Source organism: Sceloporus undulatus, chromosome 1 (genome assembly GCF_019175285.1).
Source record: "Sceloporus undulatus isolate JIND9_A2432 ecotype Alabama chromosome 1, SceUnd_v1.1, whole genome shotgun sequence".
Lineage (NCBI taxonomy): Eukaryota > Metazoa > Chordata > Lepidosauria > Squamata > Phrynosomatidae > Sceloporus > Sceloporus undulatus.
In genome coordinates, this window is record NC_056522.1 from 185,360,253 (window position 1) to 185,386,711 (window position 26,459).

Here is a 26,459-nt window from a genome sequence, read left to right on the forward strand (position 1 = left end):
TAAGGGGCATGCTCGCCCCTCCACCACTGTGGAAGGAGGACCTCACCAGGGTGTCCCTCCTCTTGTGGGATGTCATCTGGTGCAGTCCGCAACACCCACAATGGTCCAATAATGCCACTGGTGGGAGAGGTGACTTTATTTAGCGGAGGCAGCTGACAAAAAGTGAGTTGGCTCTGAAGTGAGCAAAATGAAAGCCTGTTGCTGAGGTAAGAAAGGCAGCGCGTTTACCAAGCTACCACCACCACCACCTCCTTCTCTGTGTCTTTCTCTTCCTCCCATCCTTTGCTTCACCCTCCACTGCTGCCTCCCCACTTCTCTTGGGCATTGAATGCCTGCCCTGGGCTCCCATCCTCCTCTCCAGATCACACCTGGCTGGAGTTGGAGGTTTAAGGATGGGTGGTCAGGTTGGAGCTTGTCATATGAGAGAGCCAAGAGGAGAAGAAATGGGGGGGGGGGAATAACAGCAGTAGCTGCAGTCTTCAAACTCCAGAACCCCAAGAATGTAACCATGCAGGTGCTCCAAGGCACCTTCCACATACTCAGAGCAGTGATGCCTGTTTTCAACTCCAAAACCAACAATGCAGGCAATCAGCTGTCACTGCCTCAGGTTATTCCCTCCCCCTACAAACACACAGGCACCTCCCTACCTGGTTGGCAATGGTGGAGAGGTAAGATTCCCATTTGTACTCTTGGGCCATTTCCTAGGTGGTGTGTTGTGTGTGCACAAAAGAGGCAGAGTCTGCCCAGGTGAGATCCCAATTCCCCTCTTTTGACTCATTTAAATTACTGTATAACCATAACTCATTAATTGGAGACATGGTCAAAAGAGTGGACCCCGCATCAAATATCTCAGTTCTGGGTATAATTTAGAATGATTGAAAGAGAGGATTGTTGAAAAGCAAGGTACTGAAAAGCAAGGGATGCTGTATTTTTTTGTGTGGGGATGTTCCTCATATTGTATTTCAACACAATGGTTGGTTTAGTGTTCTTCTTTAGTTTTATTCTTATTTTCGATATTAGTTCATGGTGTGTTCCAGAATCTACTCTTGGTATTGTTTTTACAGAGAGAATGGGGTTTCTCCATCTTCTGCTTCTGTACATTGAATTACTCCCAAAACATTGTTGGAGGGAATTTTGCAGGTACTTGAGGCAGCTTTTCTATTCTTGAAAGATTTGCTTCAAAGTCACAAAAAATAAATAATAAAATTCGAATGCAGCACTATGCAGACAGTGAGCAAAGTAAAGCTCATATGACATCCCCCTTTTTCAATGAAACTGCAACTATTAAAAGAATTGCTTTTGAAAAATAAGTCATAGACTCTGCAGTGGATGATAAGAACTTAAAATGATGTATTCCCCCACTTCCAAAAATAGGACATATTCCCCCACTTCCAAAAATAGGACAAGGCATCAAGTGAACAACATTTTAAGAATCTTTTTCATGACAACTTGGAGGCATAACTAGCTTTGTGCAGTTCCTCTCCTGCCTGCATATCTGATGTAAAGCAAAGGTTCTGTTCTGTGTTCATAAACCTTTGGGCTTCATCTTCCTCTTTAGTCAACATTGACTGCTTTTCAAACAAAAACCTTTTCTTTCCTCCACCTGAGCCTATATTATGTAGTCGAGGCAGAGAATTTGACAGAACAAGTAGTTTTGCATAGGCTTAAATGTGCTGCTATTTAAGAAAAAGGTTTAAGTAATGCACCAGACCTGGTTCCCCTTCAAGCCAGTTTAATCAGAGGCTTAATGGGAAGCCACAACAATGGATATGAATGAGCAGAGTCCCAGAGGCTCACATAACATTAGACTTGGGTCAAATCATATGACACTATTGCCATGGGCATTCTGATCCAGCAGGAAACATAACTAGTTTCACAAAGATTTTTCTGATTGACAGGGAGGCTTTTTATAAAAGTTGAAAATAAAGGCAGGGGAAACACCAAAACCTAAAATCAGAGAGAAGAGATATCAAGGGTCAAACAGTTCACATACTCCCCCCCACCCCCACCCCCCATGCAGTAATCAAAAGCTAAAGCACCTCTTGTAGATGGCCATCCAACCTATGTTTGAAAACCTCTGGTGAAGCAGACTCCAACACCTTCCATGATACTGTATTCTACTGTCAAATAGTTCACAGAGTAATAGAATAATAGAATTCAAAGAGACCACAAAGGCCATCCAGTCCAACCCCTGCCATGAAGGAACTCAGAAATCAAAGCACCCCTGACAGATGGCCATCCAGCCTCTGTTTAAAGACCTCCAAGGAAGGAGACTCCACCACTCTCCGAGGAAGAAGTGTGTTCCACTGTCAAACAGCTCTTACTGTCAGGAAGTTCCTCCTATGTTTAGATGGAATCTCTTTCCTGGAGCTTGCATCTATTATTCTATGTCCTATTCACTAGAGCAGCAGAAAACAACCTTGTTCCAGCCTCAGTGTGACACCCCTTGAAATACTTACACAGGGCTATCATATCACCTCTTAACCATCTCTTACCATCAGGACAATCTTCCTAATGTTTAGTCACCCCAACTCAATTAAGACAAATCGACCGTATCTTGCCTCTGCAACGCACCTGAAAATGTCTACCTTTTTCAGAAAGAGACAGAGAGTCCTGTAAAAACACTTGGTTGAAAGAACTGAACCCAGCTTTGCGGAATATGGAAGTTATACTGTCCTAATTGGAATTTTTCCAGGAAGCATCTGGCATACCTGATCTCCACTCAGTCTCATTTTTGTTCTGTGTTCATTTCCTCTACTAAATGCTTGTTTTGGAGGCTGTTTATTATATAAGCCCTTCCACACATGCATTAAGGGATCATTCCTGGAAATATATGTGTGGTAATGGCTCTGCATAACATATGTGGAAATCTCAGATTGATGTTGCTGGGATCTTCTCCCATGCAACTCTTGGGAATGTATTTTGAGAGGTATTCTTCTAAGCTGTTTGGAGTGCTGCACATGGTGGGATGTTATTTCAAATGTTCTTGAAACTACTGCTACCTGGAAGCATTTCTAGAAGCCTTCTGAATGAAGGTTGGAAAAGAAAGTCTGTTCTCTCTTTCTCTCACTGTCTCTGTCTCTCTTTTTATATACCGTATATACATGACTATAAGTCGACTTCATGTACAAGTCGAGGGCAGGTTTGGGGGCCAAAATTATGGATTTTGATATGACCCATGGATAAGTCGATGGTAAAACTTAGGGGCATGTAACAAAGGAGGTAAAGCATGATGCAAAGGAAAATGATACCAAAGAACCTAGAAAACTCTGGCAGGCATAACTTTGTGCTCCTCCTAAAGGTTGGATGGATGAGAGAATAGAGGGGATCCATGCTTCTTTTTGATGTTCCCAGGATGGACTAAGCTCTTGTTTTTTACCACTCTATTCAGAGAAGGGGGATGGCTCCATACCTAAAGTACATTTACCTGTGGATAAGTCAATCCAGGTTTTTGGGGTCAATGTTTTGACTAAAATTTCTAGACTTATACATGAGTATATGCAGTATATTCACACACACACACACACACACACACACACACACACACACACAGAGAGAGAGAGAGAGAGAGAGAGAGACAGACAGACAGACAGACAGAAAAAATAAAAGTAGTTTGGGAGGAGATCCATGGTTATTTAGGATGTGATTTAACTAAGCAGCTGCTGTTGTCATGAAGTACATAGTCCACGTGGGGGCACTGTAATATCTCTTATAGAAAATTGTAATCCTCATCAAGTAAGGAGTTATTACAATCAAGACAATCATTTCGGATAGAAACTTCTGGACAATTGTCAGAGCTGTATGTTATCTGCCTAGCAGAGTAATGAAACATACATAAATCACAGTAAGCATGTTGAGATCTTTGAATACCTGGTGTGAGAAGACCTGGAAATAAACACGTCTTGTCACAGTGTTACCACCCATATTGTCATATGGATGATACCAAGATATTAGCATTTGATGGCACTCCATGTGCAAACTATAATGCTGGAAATGTGAATGTTAGTAATAATATGGCACTTTTCTTGTGAAAGTCTGTCCTCTTTGTATCAGCTTGTGGGTTAATGAATACAGGAAGATAAGTACTGAGCTACATGCATGCACATACATTTATTAGAGTGATTAAACCAGCAGGACCATTTAACTGTCATAAGATGTTTCAGTTTCTGTTCCATCAGCTACTCAAAAATAAAAATGAGCTGCATCTAAGTAAGCAGTTTAGAATATAGATCGGCTGAAGAAGGCAGAAGATTAAACATCTTGCTACAACATTTAAACAGTTCTGTTGGTTACTCATCCTAAAAATATGTATCATAAGTGATTAACAGTATCTTTTGTCAAAATTTTTGTTTGTTTATTGTTAAATCATCTATGTACACATATTTAAACGAGAGCATTTACCATTACATGTGTATTTGTCCCAACAGTCCTGCACAATAAGTCTTAAACTATCTGAGGTGGGAGACTGGCAATCCTCCCCCCATCCCCCCGTGCGCAGCCTATGCTGCCTCATGTATGTACAGCGCTTTGTAAATCTACAACACTATATAAATAAAGTTTAATAATAATAATAGTAATAATGTGCCAGGGACTAGTGTCTAAGACAGATCTAAAAATGTTCATACTTGGAAGCTGAGAAGGCTGTGGATTCTATAAACCAGGTCATTTCCTCCTTTCATTGCAACACACCCCCAAAACTTCATATTTGGAAGTCAGACATTTTGATCTCAGAATAATGCTACTGTAGAAGTCTCTGTAATGTCTGGATGGGGCTTGAACTATGTGTGTGGGGTGGTGGTAGTGAGAGATCTGAGACCAAATATCCCTGTCTCATGCTGGTGTATAATTAACAACCTTAATTAAGGATTCATCCCATAGTTCCACATTTCCAGAAGCAGGGAGTGCAGACTTAAAGGGTCAGCGATGTTTTGTTTTGTTTTTGCATGTGGAAGTGGCCTTGCAATATCAATTGAATAGCCAGCTAATTCAGAGTTTTCATTTTCAACAGCCTCCAGTTAGCTACATACTACTGGGGAACATTCACAAGTAGGATGTGGAAGATTGCTGTCCCAGATATCTGTTAGTGTATATCACCACAGAGGTCCCATTAAGTAATCACAGCTATTCATGGACAAGTGGGACATGCAGGATACTGTTGCAATATCAGAACAATACCAAGCAGAATGATTCCCACTCAGACATGTAATTATGGGGGAGTGGGCAAAATAAGGGCTTTTCTCCCTGTAAGAATTTGCCCACCCTGTGAAATGTTCCTGCCATCCCCAGCATTGCAATAGCTGGAATTTCAGTTGAGCATTTAGAAACCTGGGGTCTATTTAAAAAGTACCTTGGATCTGCCCCAGCTTGCTGTATCCTATTTACATAATGCAGGGCTAAAACCTTCAATCAGGTGCAGACTTCATGATGTCTGCACTCTATTTGGGGCTCTCTCCCCCTAATCCACCTTTAAATAATTCATATTTTACTGTGATTTTGGCTCTCTTTGCAGCAACAACAGTGACTACTTTCAGTCATGGTCCTTGTCAGCTGTCCAGCACTGCCATTGCAGACGTGATTCAGTCTGAGGTCAGACCAAGGCGCACAGCATTGATAGCATGGCTGGGCACCTCATTCTAACCTCACCAGGGACACTAGGTGACAAATAAGGTTCTCATGGGAAGGCAGCTGCCCATTGTTGGCTGCACGAGCCAAAAAACTGCAGCAAAAGAGAGAAATAAGGGGTGAATGGGTGGGTGGGTGGGGGATTTGGGGACATGGTACTGAGAGTATTTTGGCCAGTATAGACCTACCCTGAGTTTAAACACACACACAAAAGGGTAGGCAAAGTTACCAAGGGAATGTGAACACAGCAAATAGTTTTAGGTGTGAACAAATTTCAATGTCTCACTCTCTGCAATACTAAAAATTTGAGGAAATTTAGGGGACAAAATTCTAATTTGAAGGTGGTATTGCCCTTATTTTGCTTTCTACCCTCTGATTTAATGTGTCTTAGTAAGTGCTGAAATCAAAGCAAGGCCAACAGATGGATAGTTTGATCTTCAACTGTAAAACTATCATGAACTCAACAGTGGAGAATGTCCCTACCATGGGCACAAGAAAAGCTGAGTGCCTTTCTGATACAGATATTGGTAGTAGATTGGCCTGCTATGTAAAGGGACAGTATGAGAATTAAAAAGGTCAGAGGATCCTTTTCATCCTGTAAAAGAAGCTTGTGTTGTGATGCAAGTATGCCAGGGTCTCTTTGATGAAGTGTGAGCAAACACCAATGTCATGCTCTTCAGCTTGCAGATCAATGGATACAGGAATGATGCTGAGTTCATGGGCCACATCATCAATAGAAGAAGTTGCTCAAGCAGCTCCAGAAGCAATTCGTTGGTTACAGCTCTATATCTATAAGGACCGGGAGGTGACCAGGTCCTTGGTGCAGCGTGCCGAGAAAGAGGGATACAAAGGCATCTTTGTGACTGTGGACACACCATTTCTTGGGAAGCGCTTAGATGATGTACGCAACAAGTTTCAGCTCCCAACACATCTCAGGTATGTATGGGTGATGGTCACTTCTTAGAGTACCCAAATAGTTCTATTCAAGTCCTACATCAAAAACACCACATACCTGAAGTAATGCTAGGCTTCATGCTTTGTTTACAGCCACTCATATTTTTTGCTAAAAAGGTAACAACAACAAATCCAAATTAAGGATGATTTTACGTTAAACAATGTAAACAGGAAGGTTTTTAAAAACAGTTTCAAATCTGTAGTGTCAAGGAAACTATACAAACTACATTAATTACTCCCAGTCCTTAAAAATGTGACTCAGCACTGTTGTAAGTAGCACTGTACAACAAAATGAATTAAATACATACATACTTCTTATACACTGATTTTTTATACACAGATTCAAGCATCCACAGTATGAAAATATTCAAAAAAAGTATAAATTTCAAATATCAAACCTTGTTTTTTTATTTTTATAAGGGACACCATTTTGCTATGTCATTATATTCAATGGGACTTGAGCATCCATGGATTTTGTTATCCACGGGGGGATCTTGGAACCAAACCTCAGCATATAACAAGGATCCACTGTACATACATACATAATACAGTTGCCCCTTTGAACTCACGGGGATCCATTCCCCCCCCCCCCCACCCCTGGCAAGTTCAAAATCTTGAGCAAATTCAAGCCCTATAGGCTTGAATTGGGTGTGTGCATGTAGGGTGTGCACTGTGGGTGCACACCCCATTAAGGTTAAACGGCCAGCTGGCTTCTAGGGAGCTTGGGAGCATGCGGCATGTAAAAGCCATGCTCCCAAGCCACCTGGAAGGTGGTGCAAAGGGGCTGTCTGTTTCGCTCCACAGTCTATCCACCTGTAAAGTAGTCTTTGTCTTTTTCTATTGCCTTCTTCTTTACCAAGCATTATTATCTTTTCTAGTGAGTTGTGTCTTGTCATGATATGGCCAATGTATGACTTTCTCAGTTTAGTCATTTTGGCTTCTAGGGAGAGTTCAGGCTTGATTTGCTGAAGGACCATTTATTTGTCATTTTAGGAGACACAGGAACTCTCAGGGCTGGAAGTGATCTCTGAAATGGAAGCCATTAATTTTGCCCAGGGCAGGCAACTGCCAGGGGTTGGGAAGGCCAACTGCCAGGGGTTGGGAAGGCCAACCAGCCCTCCACAAATCTAGTATGTAGATATTTACTGCCTCTCAGCATGAAAGTTCTACTGTGCTAACATGACTGGTAGCCAGTGATGATTCTTCACAGGAATGGACACTGCATATAGTGGTTTGGAAATTCTGGTAGTTGTAGTTAAAACAATAACAAGGGTTCGAAGGGCTGGCTCTCTTTTACTCCATGGATTTGATTCATTTAAAGCTGTCTAGATCAAAATATGTGGCCATATCTAGTGGCAATGATTTTCTGAGCTAGAGTGTGTGTCTGCTTTACACAGTTATAGCAGTTTGATATCCCTTTAGCTGCCATGGCTCTATTCTGCAAATTCTAGGACATATAAGTTTGTGGGGAATACTAAATAGCTACTAGTGCTCTTGTCAGAAGAGTGGACTGGTGAACGTTAGTAGAGAATTAAAAAAACACACCACCTCACCAAACTACAAATCCCAGGATCCCATGAGATGGAGCCATGACAGTTAATGTTGTATAAAACTGATATAACTGTGTTGTGTGGGTATGCTGTTAGTTATACACTAAGTGAAGAAATGCATCCTGTTGATAAGAGTATGGTCCCTTTTGAGTACTTCTTTCATGTCTCTGACTGCAACAAAAAGAGAAACTCAACTACTTAGCTTTTATTTGTCCATACAATAACAGAGAAACCACCTGATGTTAAACATACAAAGAATATGAGCATTAGCTTTTTGTTGGGAGCTAAATTTGAATATTGTCTGTTTCAGCTGAATTTCTTGATTTTTTTTCCTTCCAAAAACCTCAGGATGAAAAACTTTGAAACAAATGACCTGGCATTTTCATCTGAAAAAGGATATGGTGAAAACAGTGGCCTGTCTGTTTATGTAGCGGAAGCCATAGATCCCTCAATTAACTGGGAGGATATGAAGTGGCTGAGAGGACTGACATCGCTACCCATTGTTGCTAAAGGCATCCTCAGAGGTTTGTTCAGTTTGACTTAAGTGCAGCTGCTGAGGGCTGTTTGAGGAGACTCATATTATAGTACAGAAGAGCAGTGGAGATGCAAGGAGGGTGGGGGGACTAGTTTTGGCCTATCCTAATCTTGCATGGGACACAAGGTCACAATTTTCAGGAATCAGAAGGGATATTTGGGTAACGTCCACATAGTTTTGGAGAACAATTTTTGGCTGTTTTAGAGGTGCAAACCTGTGGTCTCAGTTTTTTTTTAAAATGGCTAAAAATCTTTATGAGCATTAAAAAAAAGCTTTGATGATTGGTGGAAGCCCTGAAACTACACGATAACTTCAAAAGCTGCATGCAGTGTCTCTTGGACAATATGATTTTTATTTATTATTTAATTTATTTATTTTGTATGCTGCCTTTCTCCCAAGGCTGCTCCAATTTCCTTCTTCCAATATAGGAGGTCACATGAGAGAATATTAATGTTATTTTTGATGGCAAAATTTATGCAAACAATTAACTTGCTTTGATCCATGTATAGGTATCCTGTTTTTTCCTGTTGGCTCAGTTGTAGTACTATTGCTCAGAGGGTTCACATCTATATTTTGTCATCAATATTTTGTACAGAGAGGGTAAGACAAAAAGCATTTGAAATTTTCTGCCCAAGCCCTCTGTGCTAAAAGACAAGGTAGTGTCTCCATACCATGGCTGCTTGTATGGTGCTATCTGAATCATTACTGTTCTAACTTCCTCTAGCTCCTATTATAATCAAAGCAACACTCAATCACCTATGGCTACAAAGGGCCTTGTGATTTTGGTTTTCTCTACAAGATGTAATTGAAATAGTTTTTAAACACCAGACTTACCTGTCTTGTTAAGGAAGAAGAGACAATATCACCTGGAAACCATTATTCTGAAACCACCCTATTCTTTAGTATTGATATTAATGTGACAAACTTGTACCTATTTGTGTAGTATGGTACCTTCCATGTCAGAGTAAGGCAGTAAATCTCATCTGGATTGTTGTGTGAACTGCATTGAAGTCGTGGAACCCTATCCACAAAATTATTTCCAGGTATAGCAGATAGTTCTTTTAAAGTTCTGATTAAAACCCTGAGTGGATTCACTGCATCATTCACAATGGAATAACCAGCCAGTTTTGTACTTACTTTGGGACTTGCTTCCAAGTGAACAGGTATAGGATTGCATTGAAACTCTTTCAGATTCTTTGAACTTTGCAACTCTTTTGGATACAATGCTTCCCCCTCAGCTGTTCTTGAAAGCCACTATAAGAAGATCCCCTTCTCAGACAGATGATGCTCCTGTGAGTCTGGCCAAATCAAAACAATAGAGCAAGTATTACTCCAGTGTTCATACTACAGTGATGTCTGCCTCAGCCTTATCTTACCTCTGTTGTATAAACACCAAGGACACACCAGTCAATTCTCCACTGGGACTTCCTTGCTGCTTTTGGACACCAGTCCGGATATAACATATAATGTTGCCAGATTCTGTGCAGTTGTGGTTAAAATCCGTCAGGCAATGACTTCCACAGTAGGCTAGTATTAATCTTGCCCTGCCACACTGGATATTAAAAGGAATTATTGTTTTTACCTTGTTTTTCCCTGGTTTTTACCTTGCTTTTATCATTACTTTCTTTTATTCTGTATCTCCAACAGCCAATGGCTTGAATTCTGTTGAGGTTATACTGTTTTTAACCTGTGTTTTTAACTTGTTTTTACCTGGGGTTTACCCCATTTTTAACCTTGATTTTACCATTGCTTTTACCATTGCCTTCTTTTATTCTGTGTCCTCTTTTTACCTGTACTGGTCTATGACCGTAATAAAGATGAACAACGAACTACCTTTTCTACAAATTCTACAGTATATTCAACACTTTCGCACTTCAATCCAATGAAAGAGATGTACCAGTTTTATAGCATGGAATAACTTTCCCAAAAGTCGCAGCTAGTTTGTTTCTTCAAGGTGGGTGGGTGAATCAGAATACATCTGCTTGTATGAAGTGAAATCAAAGACTACCTTAACGCTTTTAAAAGTTCATGCCTGCATGTTAAATATGAAAGCATATCACTTTTAATTCTTTGAAAGGAGAAGAACTGACATTAGCTTGTAACTAAATGTGACAGCAGATGTGATCAGGAAATGGGTATGTCTGAACTTGTTTAACACATGGTATATACACGCCCACAGTCTCCTCTGAATTGCACATGCTATGTGGAATGGCAAAGTCGCTTCCTTTCTCTGTTTGCTGTTAATTAACCAAAATCCATTTGGACATCATGAAATGATTATACTCAATGTGAGGACAATTTCAGTAACCATTAATTTCTGTCTGCAGTAAATCTCTCAGCTAGAGTGCTGGCTTTGAGGCAGAGAGCTGATTAGTGGGATGCATGCTTATAAGCAATTTAGAAGAGGGCACTTGAAGGTCTTTTCATACCAATAAATGATGGCCTTGACCTGAAAGACAATAGTATTGCTAATTTCAGCTGGGTTCAAGGTTGTACCATTTACTCTAGCTGTTGAAAAGTGTTCCTTATGTTACCTCCTTCTGAAAAGTTGATCACAACTCTCTGTGTATTAATTGAAAAGTGTTACGGATGTTATACTCACTTTAAAAACAGCTGTAACCTGTATGGGCTCAATGCGTTTCTTCCCTACAGCGGATGATGCTAGAGAAGCAATGAAACATGGAGTAAATGGGATCCTAGTGTCAAATCATGGTGCACGCCAGTTGGATGGGGTTCCAGCTACTGTAAGTATTAGAGGAACAATTTCAAGTTAAGTTTCAAAGTCTGGCAAATCGATATCAAGTTCAGTCTCAAATTTTGGCAGATCATTTCAAGACAGCCATAGCAATTAATGTGTTACACCATAGCATGTTGTAATGGTCTGAATGTTGGCCCAGAACTCCAGGAGACCAGGGTTCAAATACCACTCAGCCAAAAAAATCCCTTGGGTGATTGTGGGAAGATCATACCCTCTTTGCCTCAGAAGAAGGTAATAACAACCCTCCTCTGAATAAGGAAAGAAGAAGACACCTCCTCTGTTTGGTCTCTGGGAAACCAATTTAAAGGAGAATAATTTCCTTGAATTGGTGTTGGCTTTTGCTCTTTACATATTTTATTATTTAATTCCCATCAACTCTAGCCAGCATAGCCCATCCTTAGGAATGATGGGAGTTACATTCTGGAAGGTTTCCCAACCCTGATCTCCCTAGTCATATGGTTAGGTTGATAGCAGGTCCCATCTTCAGCAGTTGTTCAGGCGTCTGGTTGGCATTTGTCCTGACATTGTGCACTACTGTGAACTGAAGCCAGAACTCCCCCCTCCCCTTATAACATTAGGATATAATGTTTTCACCTTCTGATCCTCTGAAATGTTTTTCCCTATTCTAACATACAGAGAAGGGAACTTTGCTTTCAATTCTACTCTACAATGGGTTAGGCTTGCCAGTGCTGAATATTCCACAGACTCTTTGCACAGGTCTGTTTCATCTTACTTATTCTTCTGGGAGATTCTGTCTCTCACTAGTCATAAAATCCCAGACTAATGTTTCCATTTGAATTTTCCTGGATCTCTCTCTCTGATTCTAGATCAGCCTTCCTCCCCCTTACCCAAGTCTTAGGAACATACTCCCTGGAAGAGCTAGCTGTGTTTCTGCCTCAGTCTTTAGGTCAAGCTGCTATGCAGATAAGAACATTACCTGAATCCTATTGCTAACTCAGACTGGATCAGATCCATTAAATCTCAAAATTAACTGGGTTTGTGCAACACAATGCACTTTTTTGGTGCAGAAACCTTGTGTGTGTGTTTCTATGTGTGTAATTGCTTTAAAAACATTTTGATGGAGAAAAAAGTGCGTTTTGTTCAGATTGTTCTGGTTTTGTATAAAAATGCTGGTTTCTGTGTAAAAATCAAGTCTCCCCATGTTATTGTTCAAATGATTTTAAAAAAAATCCTGAAAGGTGAGAAATGACAGCTGGCCATTTCCTTGACCATGTTGCTCAGTGCGTTGAGGACAAAAAATCTTGGCAAATATGCTTTACATTTCTACCGGCAACCTGAGATCTCCTTTTGAAATTTAGATGGAAGGAACTGAAGATGAATCTTTCTGCATTCAGAAAATTTTGTCACTAAATGATGCTTTCCCCCAGTTTCATAATAAAAATAACTAACGATTGAAATGCTTAGGTTTTTGAAACGTAGCTATATGAGTTAGTTTATTTTGGGTTTGAGAGTAAATCAAGTCTAAACTGGTGAATGTTGCCTAGTGTCTGGTTACAGATTGATGAAATGTGTGCTTTAATTATGGCTTCTGTCATACTCAAGTAACAGCATTTGGCACAATATGCCTCAATGTGAAAGTAAGCATACATATGCGGAAGTGGAACCAAAGTATTTCTGGCAACAAAGCAAAACCTAAAGAAGAAAAACAACCCTTTTATTGTGTGCCAGATGACTAGAAAACCTCAAGTGGAATATACAAGCAAATTGAACTTGCAGGCTTTGATTCCCTCTGGCCACCATTTTTGTCTTCAAAGGAAGGACTCTTGCCCCTACTTGTCTCTTTAGCATCACTAAAGTATCAGTTTGCACATGTGCATGATCCTTTGCTCTCATGTCAACATATTAGGTTTGAGAGGAATTGTGGTCATTTGAATAAAGATTTGAAGCTCATCTATCACAGAATTGTGTCCAATTGTGATCATGAGCAAGTAGATGAATTGTTTGGCATCATGGGTTTAAGCATCCTCCTATGAAAAGTAGTTTGACTGACCTATTAAAAAAAAACAACCCAAAATATCAGTATATCCTCTAACATTTCACAAAGGTTATTACTGAGGAAGAACAGACAAGATGCTAGAGATTGCAGCAGTTTTCTTTTGCTTGTTCTTACTAGGAAGAACAAGATTTTGTCTACTCCTCTCCTCTCTTCTGCTGAGTTAATTCGGGGTAAATTACTTTTGCACTTTGAACTCAGTTTGCACCTAGGGAAATAAGCTGAGTACAAAGAGGAAAGGAGCAGAGAGAAACTGGGACATTTTAAAAGGAGCTGAAAAGGGGAGATGATAGATCCTGCCAAACTGGAGGAAATGGACGAGATGTATCAGCACCATTTCAGTTCATTGAAGTTCTTTGGTTTCTACCTTGAACCTTGTTCTGACTTAGCAGTCTTATCACCTTGTGAGAGGTTTTTAATGTTTGGTCCATTTTTTCCCTTTTTACTGCAGTCAGTATTGGTTGGTCAAAACCCTATTGTGCATTAGTTGCATGTCTTTTCTTGTTCTTTTCCTCTTTTTCTTCTTTCTATTTCTTTAACTTCGGCGCAGGACAGACCACTCAAAAAGGGTGGACTCCCGGCACCTGCTTTTCTGCTGGAGGGAAGCCGCAGCCACCAAACTGTGGTGGCGGCATAATGAATATGCCAATGGTGCAATGGTTATGTAAGCGCTGTGCGGACACTGCACAGCACTTATATAACAATGGTCATGCCCATGTATGCAGGATGCTGCCATTGTTATGCCCTTGTCACATGCTAGGGTTGTGGGGCATGTGGCCACTCCATCCCTAGACAACCCTAGCACATGATGAGGGCATTGCTAAGGCCCCGTATGTACTGGGCCTTTGACTGCATATTACTTTGATTGTAAATTAAATTGTTTGTGGTAAAAAGTAATTTAAAAAAAGATCTCAAAGAAGCTTTGGATGCTATTCTTGTTATTCACCCAGAAATCCATACTTACTTATATGTGCATTTTATAAGTGTACACATTTTTGTGTTTTTTTTAGAGAAACACATATTTTTCATATATTGACTAAACGGAGTTATGGGTTGTTCATCTTAATCCCTGTTTAAACACATTTTCACAAGTGCATAGATTTTTTCATGCATGTTTCTCAAACATATATTTTTTTGCTGCACAAATTAGGTTGCAAGCTTTTGATTATGAATTTTTGAGAGTAAATTGTTTTCTGGACAATGTTTACTTTTAGAAGGTGTGAACTGGATATAATGCTGGTCAAAGACACTTCACCTATTTCCTTCTTCATCCCTAAACTTCTTTTAAGTATTTATTATTTCACCATGATCCAAAGGAGGGATTTGGAGATGTTTGGTCTGAGAACAAAGGATCTTCATCTTTTACAACTGGCATGGGGCATAGCTTTCTAAGCATTATCTTTAAGCTGCCACATAATTTTTAAGAACCTTGTCATCCCTACTACAGAATGGCACTTTTTGTGCCAAAGAAGCACTTTCACTGGCAGACTCACAAAAGGAGGAACCCAAGCCTGTTTACATTACAAAATATACTTCTAAAATATTAATAATATAGTAGCACCTTATTAGAACCTGATTTTTCCTCATCTTTTCTGTAGTGGTATAACTTTAGGAAATTTGTTTTGGGCTAATCTACATGCTCATACTATGTGAAAATAAACATCATGGCTGGTATTCAGTACTGTAGTTATGGACCCATAACCTGGGGTTACAGATTCATAACTGGTTTGTATTGAGTAAGGGTCTGTACAGATAGGCCAAAATAAAGCTGCTTCAGGTCACTTTGGAGGTAAGTTGTTTAAATGATACATGCATATTAAGAGGCCAGAAGCTGCGCCAAAGCTGCACTCCAGCCTTTAGGTTTGCAGAGTGGCTTTGGCATGGAGCGTGGCTTTGACGCGCTAGCCTCTTAAGATGCGTGTGTCATAAATGAGTAGTTATACAGATATCACTAAATAGTCAGTGTAGGAATCTAGTGGATATTTGTCCTTCCAGTTTATTTTAGGTCTAGGTTTTTTTTTTTAAACTGTTTGCAAGCTATGTTTCTCCCCTCTCCCTCATATTTTTATTTGCAGATTGAGGTCCTGCCTGAAATAATAGAAGCTGTGGAAGGAAAGGTTGAGGTATTCCTTGATGGAGGAATACGGAAAGGCACAGATGTTCTCAAGGCTCTTGCCCTTGGAGCTAGAGCTGTTTTTGTGGGAAGACCTATAATCTGGGGACTTGCCTACCAGGTAACATAAAACTGGAATTCAAATTTCTGCTGCATTGGTTCCTGAAAGGACAAATCTTCACATTCATTTTTTGAGTCAGGTTGTACTCTTGAAGCCACAGTGGCAGATACGGTGTTGTGTTATTATGCCTGACTAATTGAATTTACTGCACTCAACTCTCAGAAGTGCTTAGCCAAAATAGAAGTCACAATTTTGTGGGCCGATTTGCTCTGTACATCCCTCTCACCAGTTCTTTCAGTTACTGGGTAAAAGCAAAATTGTTTACAAACTTTTATAGTACAGGTTGAATCTCCCTTATTTGGCATTCTAAAATTCCAAAAAACCAAAACCTTTTTTCATGGATGGTTGAGATAGTAATACCTTTGGTTTCTGATGGTTTATTGTAGAAAACTTTATTTCATGCACAAAATGATTTAAAAATATTGTATAAAATGTACAGGTTATGTGTATAAGGTGTATATGAAACATAAATGAATTTTGTATTTGGACTTGGATCTCATCTTGAAGATATCTCATTATGTATATATTTATATGCAAATACAGGTATTCTGAAATACTCCAAAAATCTAAAATCCAAAACATTTCTGGTCTCAAGCATTTTGGATAAAGGAGACTCAAACTATTGAAGGGGTGCAGTAGAGGAAGTGATCTATAGCATTATGCATGGTTTGATATCTTCAGCCCTGTAAAGTGTTTTTCAGAAGAAGAATGTATTTCAGTGTGTTGTATTGACTATAAAAAGATTATTTTCATGGGATGTTGAGATTTGTACATCTTTATTGGAGAGACTGATTCCCCCTCTGTCAAAGTCCATGCTGAAACTTGAGTCTCAGAGAAACCTGGAACACAAATAAATTATGCTGTCTGCAATTATCTACTTAACAATTGTTTGATAAAACTGTTAATAAAATTCTTCATTTATTTAAGTTATATGTTACACCTTCGACTTACCAGGTGCATATAATACAAAAGATTCTCCTAAAACCAAGGAACATGGGAGTAAAAAGATAAACACCAACAATCTCAAAAAAGCATTACTTTAGAAATGAAGAGTGGCAAAGAATTATATGGAATGAAAAGCTCAATGAAACTAAACGGTTTATATTGCCCACCTAAAACAAAGTAAAGAAGAAGGGTGCTTCACATCCCTCAGGATGAAATTTCATAACTGGGATGATGCTACTGAGAAGATTCATTCTTCATACCACTGACCTAATATCTCTAGGAGCTGGAACATCTAAAATGACTTTGAGTTATTATAAATTACGAGTAGCTTCATATGGAAGGAGGTAGTCCTTCATCTATCCTGGCCTTAAAATTTAGCGCGTTTTAGAACAAACCCAGCATCTTGAATTGTGCTTGGAAACAAACCAGAAGCCAGTGAAATTGTTTGAAAATTGGTGTCACAGTGGTTTGCAAAGTGCATACCTAGTGAAAGTCTTGGCAACACACTTTTAACTAAGGTCCGAAACACACTGCAGAAATAATCCAGTCTGAGACTGCTTTAACTGCCCTGGCTCAATGATAGGAAATTTTGGGAACTGTAGTTTTGTGAGACATTTAGCCTTCTCTGTCAGAGGCCCATTACGTACTCGGGGTTGGCCGAGGACGTAGTGTCCAATCAGGCCTCACCCCTAGTAACTACTGGGGGTGTAAAAATGGCGGTGCCCTATACACATGGGCGCTGCCATTTTGACATGATGGACGCTTAGCGTCCGCACGTTGCGGTGCGGTTGTGATGCCGCACGTGTGCCGTTGGCACCTTGTGGCATCACAACTGCGCCGCAAGAAGAACTCGCTTTTTGCGGGTTCTTTATGCTGCACAGGGGAGCCGCACGGTTTTCCGCTGTGGCTCCCTCACGCAGCAAACACAGGCGCCAGCAGAGTACCCTTTTTGGGCTCTCTGTAAAGCACCAGAGATAGCTTTGGTGACACAATAAAAGACAAATCCAAGGATTCCTTAGCACTGAGCCAGGGCAGTTAATGCAGTCTCAAACTGGATTATTTCTGCAATGTGTTTTGCATGGGTTTCCAAACACTTTTAGCAGACACTCTGAATATAGCATGTTATGGCAATGTAAGTGAGAAGGAGTTTAGACACAATTCACTGTTACTAGATCTTCAGTTCTCATGAATTGACACCAGACATAGCTGGGCAAAGCAACTCTTCCTGGCCACTGCGTTAACCACTTGACTTTCCATGAACAGGACTGGATCCAGGAGCATCTTTATTCCCCATAAACTACATGCCTGATCTTTCAAAGTGTGCTATAATATATCAAGGAGAGGTTGTTCTCCCAAACCCAGTTTGTTTTGTTTTTCGAGCATAGGATCTCCATCTTGCCAGAAATGAATGTGTGTTTCCTTACCTCCTATCCATCAACTACTTTGGGGAAAGTTAAAACACACCTTAACTTTACAGTGTTCCAAGAGAAGATTATACCCTTATGGTATTGCATTATTAAGCTAGTGAAGACCCATTATGGTTGGTCCTTCAGAACTAGAGAAGATAGCAGCTAAATTTGTCTGCCAGCTGGATTTGGGGGAAAACAACCACCACCATCCCTTATTGATATTTATTGGATTTCCATTATCAAATTGTGGGTCTTGCTGAGTTAATATTGGAGCCACAACATCTATGTTTATGTAATACTGTATGTTTTAATTAGGGTGAACAAGGTGTGAAGGAGGTTCTTCAGATATTGAAAGAAGAATTCCGGTTAGCAATGGCACTCTCTGGTAAGATACAGAATATATTGGAATTGTTCTTATTCTCCCTCTCTCTCCCCCGCTCCCTGTCCTATTGAGCTCCATCTTGAAATACAATAATATTCCAGAATATAAGAGTCGTGTTCAGTGAAATGTTGTATAAACTGCCCATGCAATTTGGAGTTGAAGGCTTTCATGGCCGGCATCCATAGTTTTTTGTGGAGTTTTTGGGCTATGTGGACATGTTCTAGAAACACTTCTAGAACATGGCCACATAGGCGGAAAACCCCACAAAAAACTATGCCCATGCATTTGTCTGATTTGGTTCTCAGACAGATGTCTTAACTTCTTTTTCACCATTGACTGCTTGGTCTTTTCAGCTAGAGATACCAGGAATGGAAATCTGGCACTGTTTGTGAATAAAGCATATACTTTAGCTCTGAGCTATAGTCTTAACATACCCTCTTTTCATTGTATAGATCATGAATGCAGCTTCAGAAATAGTTCTGTTTCAAAAGAATCTTAATTAAAAATTGCAGTTCACAAATAAAAAGATGAGAATAGGTTTTTTGTTAAATGTGTTTTTGCATTTATCATATGTTTTCAGAAATGCAAACAGCATTGGGGGAGCACACTGGTGATAACTGGAACCAGCACAAATTTTGTGTGTGTGTGTCGGGAAATGATGCAAATCCCTTTCCTTCCATAGTATAGTTCTGAAAAAAAAAATCCCTCCTCTGAAGGGGTCATTTGTTCAGGAGAAAAATCTCTTATTGATGGGTAACATCGTTGGAGAAAAGAAGCATGGGGAAATACAATTAGTTTCACTTGGCAAATGAAACATAAATATGCTAATTCTCAATAGATCTCAGTAAGAAAATCATTTCATTTTTTAAAATATATTTTGTATTAAATTTATTTATTCCGTTTTTTAAAAAATTACATTCATCCTCTCCCACGCATACAGCACACTTATCCATAAACATACATACATATATATATATATATATATATATATATATATATATATATAGTTATACATGCACACATTTACATACACCCATGTATACTATCTCATCTCTGAACACTCATCTCTGCCTTAACATCAATATAACTTCATATCTTCAACATTAATACCATACCCACCCATAAAAACAACTTCCACCCTCCTACCATCTATCTCAATAATTTCTATTTTTGTCTTCATTCTTCCTATCCTTGTCTTCATTTCTCTTTTTTCTTTGCTCTAAATCTTCTTTTTTTTTAATCCCTTAGTTACTTTATAATTTGGATAGTCCTTGTTGTTTTTCCTTGTCCCCCCCTTTTTATTCTTTTCAAAAGAATTTTTTCAAAAATTAACCCCCTTTTATGTGATTTTTCTCTTTGTTTTTCCTTACTATCTCTACGTTTCTTAATCATACTTTTTTTCTTTTTCAGTTCATACGTCTTTTGGTATTAGTGATAGATTCGCACAGTTCCAAGAATCTGGTTTCTTTTCTCTCAATATTATGTTATAAAACTTCTTAAATTGTTGGATTAATTCTTTTTCTATTTTTTTAAAATAATAAATTGATAAAAATCCATCTGATCCTGGAGTCTTCCCATTTTTCTTTTATTTAAATTATCTTTATTAAACAATTTATATAAAAACAGCAATTACAACAAAATTATCCCCAAAATCCTTACTATTAAAATCTTTTTATTTCCACTTTTTCTTCTTTGTTGTCCTTCCAAGTCTATCTGTTTTCCATATATTTCGTTTTTCTTTCTAATTCTTCTTCTTGGTTCCCATGCCATTGGCTTCATACTAACCTATATCTTATCTTATTTTGGCAATTACAGGGCTCCCCCGGGTTACGAAAATAATTCGTTCCGCCGCCGCTTTCGTAACCCGAAAGGCTTCGTAAGCCGAAAAACCCATAGGCGCTAATGGGGAAAAGCCGCGATTTGGTGTGAAATAGCGCCGAAAAGCACCAAATTTTTTTTCGTAACCCGAAAAAACATTCGTAACCCGGAACAGTTTTTTTAAATACATTTTTTTCGTAACCCGGAAATTTCGTAATGCGGCGCATTCGTATCCCGGGGTACCAGTGTATCATGATTATAATTATATACAAGTGTATGTGCATACAAATGTATATAATTACATACACATGTACACACACACATATATTGGAAAAAAAGTTTATTTTCTCCTTTTAGTATAATCCTTTCTTTGTTACCACTCTTCTTCTTTGTTAATCTTGATTTCACATTGATCATATTGATATTTTAATTGTCCATCCAATTAATAACCATAATTTTGGCTCAATTCTTCTTCTTTTTCCACACACACACACACACACATTCTTTCTTGTTAGTTGGTTTCATTCAATATTTTATTTTATAGAATCAAACTTTTAGCAACTCACCATATTTTCCTCCAGTATTTAACTACTGGAAGCTATTATTTCTCAATTTTATTTAGTGTTCTCATATCAATTATTGCTATCCATTTGTAAATTTGTCTTCTTTCATTAAGCTTTAAAAGTCATTCATCTGTGCTTTTGGGTTCATCTGATCTCCAGTTTTTAGCTGGTATTAATCTAGCTGTTATCTTATCTTCTTTTTTATTGTCATAGTCATATTTAATAAGTAGAGCTCTGGTTTTTTTTTGGAAATTGTATTTTAAAGATATTTTGTATAACTTTGTGGATGTTTCCCCAAAATTCCTTTATTCTACTGCATTTCCTTTACATGTGGATCATTGGTCCACTCTCCTTATGAGACTTCCAACATGAATCTTTTTCCAATAAAGGCGGGTTACAGACCGCCAAAAAGGGGCGGTCTGCTGCCGCCGCCGGTTACAATGTCTGGGAACCGCAGCAGCCAAACGGCGCGGTTCCTGGACGCTGCAAAGAAGGAGCGCGAAAATCGCAATCGCGGTGTCATTTCCAGGGCGCGACGTGTGGATGCAGCGCGTCCGCTACGTCAAGATGGTGGCGGCCGTGTGGAACAGCCAATGCCATTTCGTACGGACTCAGTCCGTGCTAGGGTTAGGGGTGTCTGGAAGAGACGCCCCTTTCTAACCCTAGCACGGACTGAGTCCGTCCTAGGGTGCCCGTCTGTAACGGGCCTTAAATATATATTTTAATCTCATGGGGTGTAATACCATATCCTTTGTTATTCCTCCACATCTCTCCACTGCCACCCCTCCTTGTCTCCAACCACTCCTCCAAACTAACTGGGCTTTTCCCCTCTGCCCACTGTTCCTTTCCAGTCTCTTCTCTGCCTTCTTCATCCTCTACACTCTGTTCTCTATCTTTTTACACCTAGTTCTCCGTCTCCATTCTCTGTTCTCTGTTTTTCGTTTACTCCTTCCTCCCTCTGGCATGTCAACTACTATCTCTGCTTCTTCTCAGGTAGGGATTAGTATTTTTTAACCAAATATCTTCGTTTTTTATTTGACCACTGCAACTTTTAAAATAGTTTTAACTAGGTTAAAACTCCAAAATTAAAAATAGGTGCTGGCTGCAGCTAAGCTCACTCTGACTTGTAATCCAAGATGGCTGTTTAAATTGGGTATGGAGGCTCTCCTTCTCCTCCAACCCAAAGAAAAAATTCTCAGTCTCGGTAAAGGATGTTCGAACCATGAGCCCCTTTTGGTCCCTCTTTACCAGGAGGGTCTTTTATACCAGTCTTTTTCTTCTTCTTTTTGGTTTCCCCAATTTAAACTGCAGTTTGGTTGCTGGTGAAGCAAACCAAGCTGCTTGTGCTGCTCTGCTACAACCAAAAGTCCTTAAGAAAAGCATTTCATGAGTGTCATTGGTATTAGGGTGTACTCCTCAATTAGTCTCTTATAGTAGGAAAAACTTACTTACATACATATATAATTTTTTTATTTACATCCTACCTTTCTCCCGAAATGGAACTGAAAGCAGCTTACAATGTAACAAACTAGTTAAAACAGTATATTTAAAAAACATCACACTATCAATGCAATTAAAACATTGCTTTAATAAATGAATATGAAACAATGAAAAGCACATAAACCACTTGCTGCAGATTAAAAACAACACACCAATAACACTTCCTTCTACTCTGAAGAGTTAAAGGCTGAAGGATCTATTTGAATAGGAAAGTCTTTTGCTGCTGGTGAAAAGAGGACAGAGGGGAGGACAAACAAGCTTCCTCAGAATTTGGAGTAGAGAATGTTATGACTCAACAGGCAGAGGATCACTAAAACAGGTGGAGAAGTCCTAGGGATAAAATTATTGGAGTGCCTATTTAGGATGGATAATCCACTGCAAATGCTTTTCTTTCTTTTTCAGGCTGTCAGAATGTGGAAGCAATAGACAGAACATTGGTACGGAGAGACCTGTGGACTGCCTCCAAGATGTAACTACTTTTTCTGCTTCACTTCAACCTGTCAAAGAGATTGCAAATCACTTGTCATTTCTTCCTCTAAAAAAAGTTAGGGAGGATAATTGCAAAGTGAAATTAAGCCTCCAAAGTGGTTTTCATCTGGATCAAAATGAAATGCTCTTCTGCCTTAGTTTTGAAACTTAAGATTCCTTTTGCAAATGTACCAAATATGTCAAGGTATCATTTTAATATTTAGAGGAAATGGGATAAGAAGATGTTAGAAATATTTAGGCAGGTGAGTCAATGTCCTTTCGTCCATGTTTGGCATTCTAAGTGATGACAAATGTTGCCCAGCTAAGAATCTCCATTGGTCCCAGTTAGGGCATTATAAGGCATCACTTTCCAATGCTGAAAGTTTTCTGATGGAATGAGATTTACTGAGCAGCACTTGTAAAAATATTTGCCATGCTACTTTGAAGCTGTTGACTGACATGACTGGGAGCAGTTGAGCTTTTGAAAAACAGTAAGCTCATGGTGGGAAAACACATTATATTAAAAGGACAGTTGATGTCCAAAGTCCAAAGATACCTCTTTGATATTGCCTTTAATATTTAATCATATTCTGGTTTCTAAACAGAGCAACCTAACATCATCTTTACTTTTGGCAGTGTGGTACTGGAAAGCAAAGCTGAGTTTATAGAAGTTGGACAGCTGAGGCAGAGGGAAATACAGGAGTGTAAAATGATTTTTAAACTTGTGCACACACAGCTATACAAACTGGTTAAAGCAACTCATGAAGTCATCCTTACATTTCAGATTCTGTACAGTTTCAGTTCTTCCCTAACTATAACAACAACTGTGACCCTCCAGAAAGGAGCAGAATTCCAGTCAGCCTTAGCTAGCATAGCCAATAGAAAGGGACAGTGGAAGTTGTGGTGCCACAATATCTGGAAGGACACAAGTCTACCCCTCTATCAATTCCTTTGTTAGGATGAATCTTAGACTCATCAAAATCTTTGCCTCTGCTGGACCATACATCCTTCTAATTAAAGAGAAATCATTAAAGCACAAACACAGAAACAGCATGTTCGTTGTGTCTCAAGCAGATGGAGGAAAATTAGTGAGGAGCACCATAACCTTTTAAATCATTTTAGCTTAACACCTATTACGCATTCTAGGTGAAAAAAGAAAAATAACCACAAGACCATCATTTCTTTGTAGAGCAACAAGCGGTCAAGCAAAAGAATTCATCCAAACGCCATAGCAGTAATAAAGCAGGTGTGACTATCATCTGTTTGTTGAATCCAAAGCCATTTTGTGACCTCCAGGGCCCCCAGCACTCCATCTACCCCCACAGTTGCGTGCCTTTATGTTGTTTCTGACTTATTGCCCAATGCATACACCACTACAAAATGCTGCCTCCATTTGACCTTGCATGTTGGTGCTAATTTTGCCACACTTAGCACTCCTTTAGGCCCATGGCAACCCTTTCTTTCCAAAATAAAAATGACCTGGAAATTGACCTTCTGGCTATTTCCTGTTGAAAAATGTCTCTTTTGGACTTCAAATAGTGTAGGACAGAGTTACTACATATTTCTGTTATACTGTGCCATATGATGCTCTAGCCACTGTAGGAAGTGTTGCTTCTTGACTGACATTGGTACTTTCTGTAACAGCTAGGACTGTAGTCCCCAAACTGTGCTCTTTAAGGGATTTTGGACTTCAGCTCCCAGAATCCCAGATTATTGGCCAACATGACTGAGACTTCTGGAAGCTGAAATCCAAAATCTCTTAAAGGGCACAGTTTGAGAGCCACTGGGCTAGAGAACCCCTGCTTTAGTTTACTCCTACTTGATGACCTGGGCAGCACCACACAGGGTTCTCTACTCCGCTGAGTGGCACAGCCTCATAGGGTTGCCAGAGGGCCCCTTTGACCTTGAAGGCGGTGTGCAGAAGAGGGAACTCCAGCAGGTGTTGCCTGTTACTGGTTGTGTAAAAGCAACATCTGCTGAAATTCCCTCTTCTATTCAGCTATTGATGGTACAGGCAATCCTACACATTAACTGCCTTTTAAAGTTAAGAATGAGAGGTGGAAACTTCTGGCCAACTCTCATTATTAGGAGAAGGACATGCATACACCAAAACTGGGCAGTGTAACAATGGGAAACAGAACATGTTCTTTTTAGACTCCACCAGCTGGCAAAGGCATGGAAACAAGTTGGCGGACAGGCTTATAAGCAGATATGGAAAGGATTGCTCTTTAGAAGTACCATTTGAAACTCTGCAGCTGTGTATCATAAGGCCAAGTGGCAAAGCAAGGTAAACGTTGAAGCCAGAACAGATGGGCAAAATAAGGAAATGGGGAGAGCAAGGATAATGGCAACTGACATCCATGTTCACCATTTGGCATTAAGAACAGCATTTTGAAACATTTGTGTTGAAGTGAATATACTGATGTTAATATTAACTTTAAAAAGTACTTGCTAGCATTAACAGAGGTTTTCTTTAAAACTGAATATTCTACAAATGAATTTGTTAAGTTAATCATTAGTGGTGTATTGTTGATGTGTTGCTTTCAAATTAAAGACAATCTACTTTGCATTGACTTGACTTGTTAAGTCTTCATTTTATTCTTATCTCCATCTCATTCTCTTTGGAAAGTATAGTCTCCTATGCTCTTCCTTATTGGCACAATGGTTAAATGCCTGTACTGCAGCCACTCATTCACATACCATAAGGTTGTGAGTTCAATACCAGCAAAAGGGCTCAAGCTTGACTCAGGCCTGCATCCTTCCGAGGTCGCGAAAATGAATACCCAGATTGTTGGGGGCAATTAGCTTACACGTTGTAAACCCCTTAGGGAATGCTTAAGTGCACTGATAAGCAGTATAGACATGCACTTGCTATTGCTATTTCAGTTCCTTATCAGCTGGTATTTCTCAAAAAATAACCTTCTATTGTAGGGGTTCCCTGAACTGCCCTATGGTCTGCAAAGTGAGCACTTCTATTCCTGCCCACATGTTTACCTTTTCTGTCACCAATTTCTTCCATACAAATGATGACTGCTCTAGTCTGAAGTGTAATTAACTTCCTCCTCCTCAACAGCCTACTGTTTACTTCTTGAATTGTTTCTGGCAGTTGCAAGCTGTTGTTCCACTACAAACACAGATCAGCCAGTGAAGCTGTGCCCATCATCTTTATCTCAACTTAACTCACTGAAACATCACACAGATGTTGGCTGCCTGAAGGAGACAGACTGGTCATTGTGACATCATGCTGATGTTGCCTATCTGAATGGGAGATAGTAGTCATTGTGACCTACTGTTGATGCTGTCTGCCTGAAGGAGAGAGGCTACCCATTGTGACCAACCTGAGAGACAGAAGATGTTAAATTGTCATCCCACAGTTAAAGCTTGCTTGATGGAGACCAACATTGCCTTCCTCTGTAATTATTTGTCAGGTGCTTTAATGAGAAATGTGCCTGTATGAGCATGATGTACAAGGAAAAAGACAGGATATAAAATTAATATAATATAATATATTCTGTATCCTAGAACAGGAAGGCATTTTGTAAAAACTTTTCTTCTTGACTATCCCATCCTCCAATCTGTTGAGTACTCCTGCAAGGTAGGGGGTGGACTATATCACTCTTGTGTGGTACATTTTACCTCCAAGATTATATGATTCTATGATTATCTAAAATACAAGCTTTATGTCTCCTTAGAATAAGACTCACTGT

The 26,459-nt window shown here is 39.4% G+C and overlaps 1 protein-coding gene across 3 annotated transcripts in view; it reads left to right on the forward strand.

The window, feature by feature from the left end:
- HAO1 (hydroxyacid oxidase 1) overlaps window positions 1-25,325 on the forward strand; it is a 56,944-nt gene extending 31,619 nt beyond the window's left edge. For all 3 annotated transcript variants that reach the window (XM_042448362.1, XM_042448341.1, XM_042448351.1), the window contains exons 3-8: window positions 6,303-6,558; window positions 8,475-8,650; window positions 11,314-11,405; window positions 15,509-15,667; window positions 18,337-18,406; window positions 22,687-25,325. In XM_042448362.1, coding sequence (XP_042304296.1) covers window positions 6,303-6,558; window positions 8,475-8,650; window positions 11,314-11,405; window positions 15,509-15,667; window positions 18,337-18,406; window positions 22,687-22,757 — 824 coding nt within the window. In that variant the 3' untranslated portion in view covers window positions 22,758-25,325. The remainder of the gene's footprint in view (window positions 1-6,302; window positions 6,559-8,474; window positions 8,651-11,313; window positions 11,406-15,508; window positions 15,668-18,336; window positions 18,407-22,686) is intronic.
- Window positions 25,326-26,459: the final 1,134 nt, after the last annotated feature.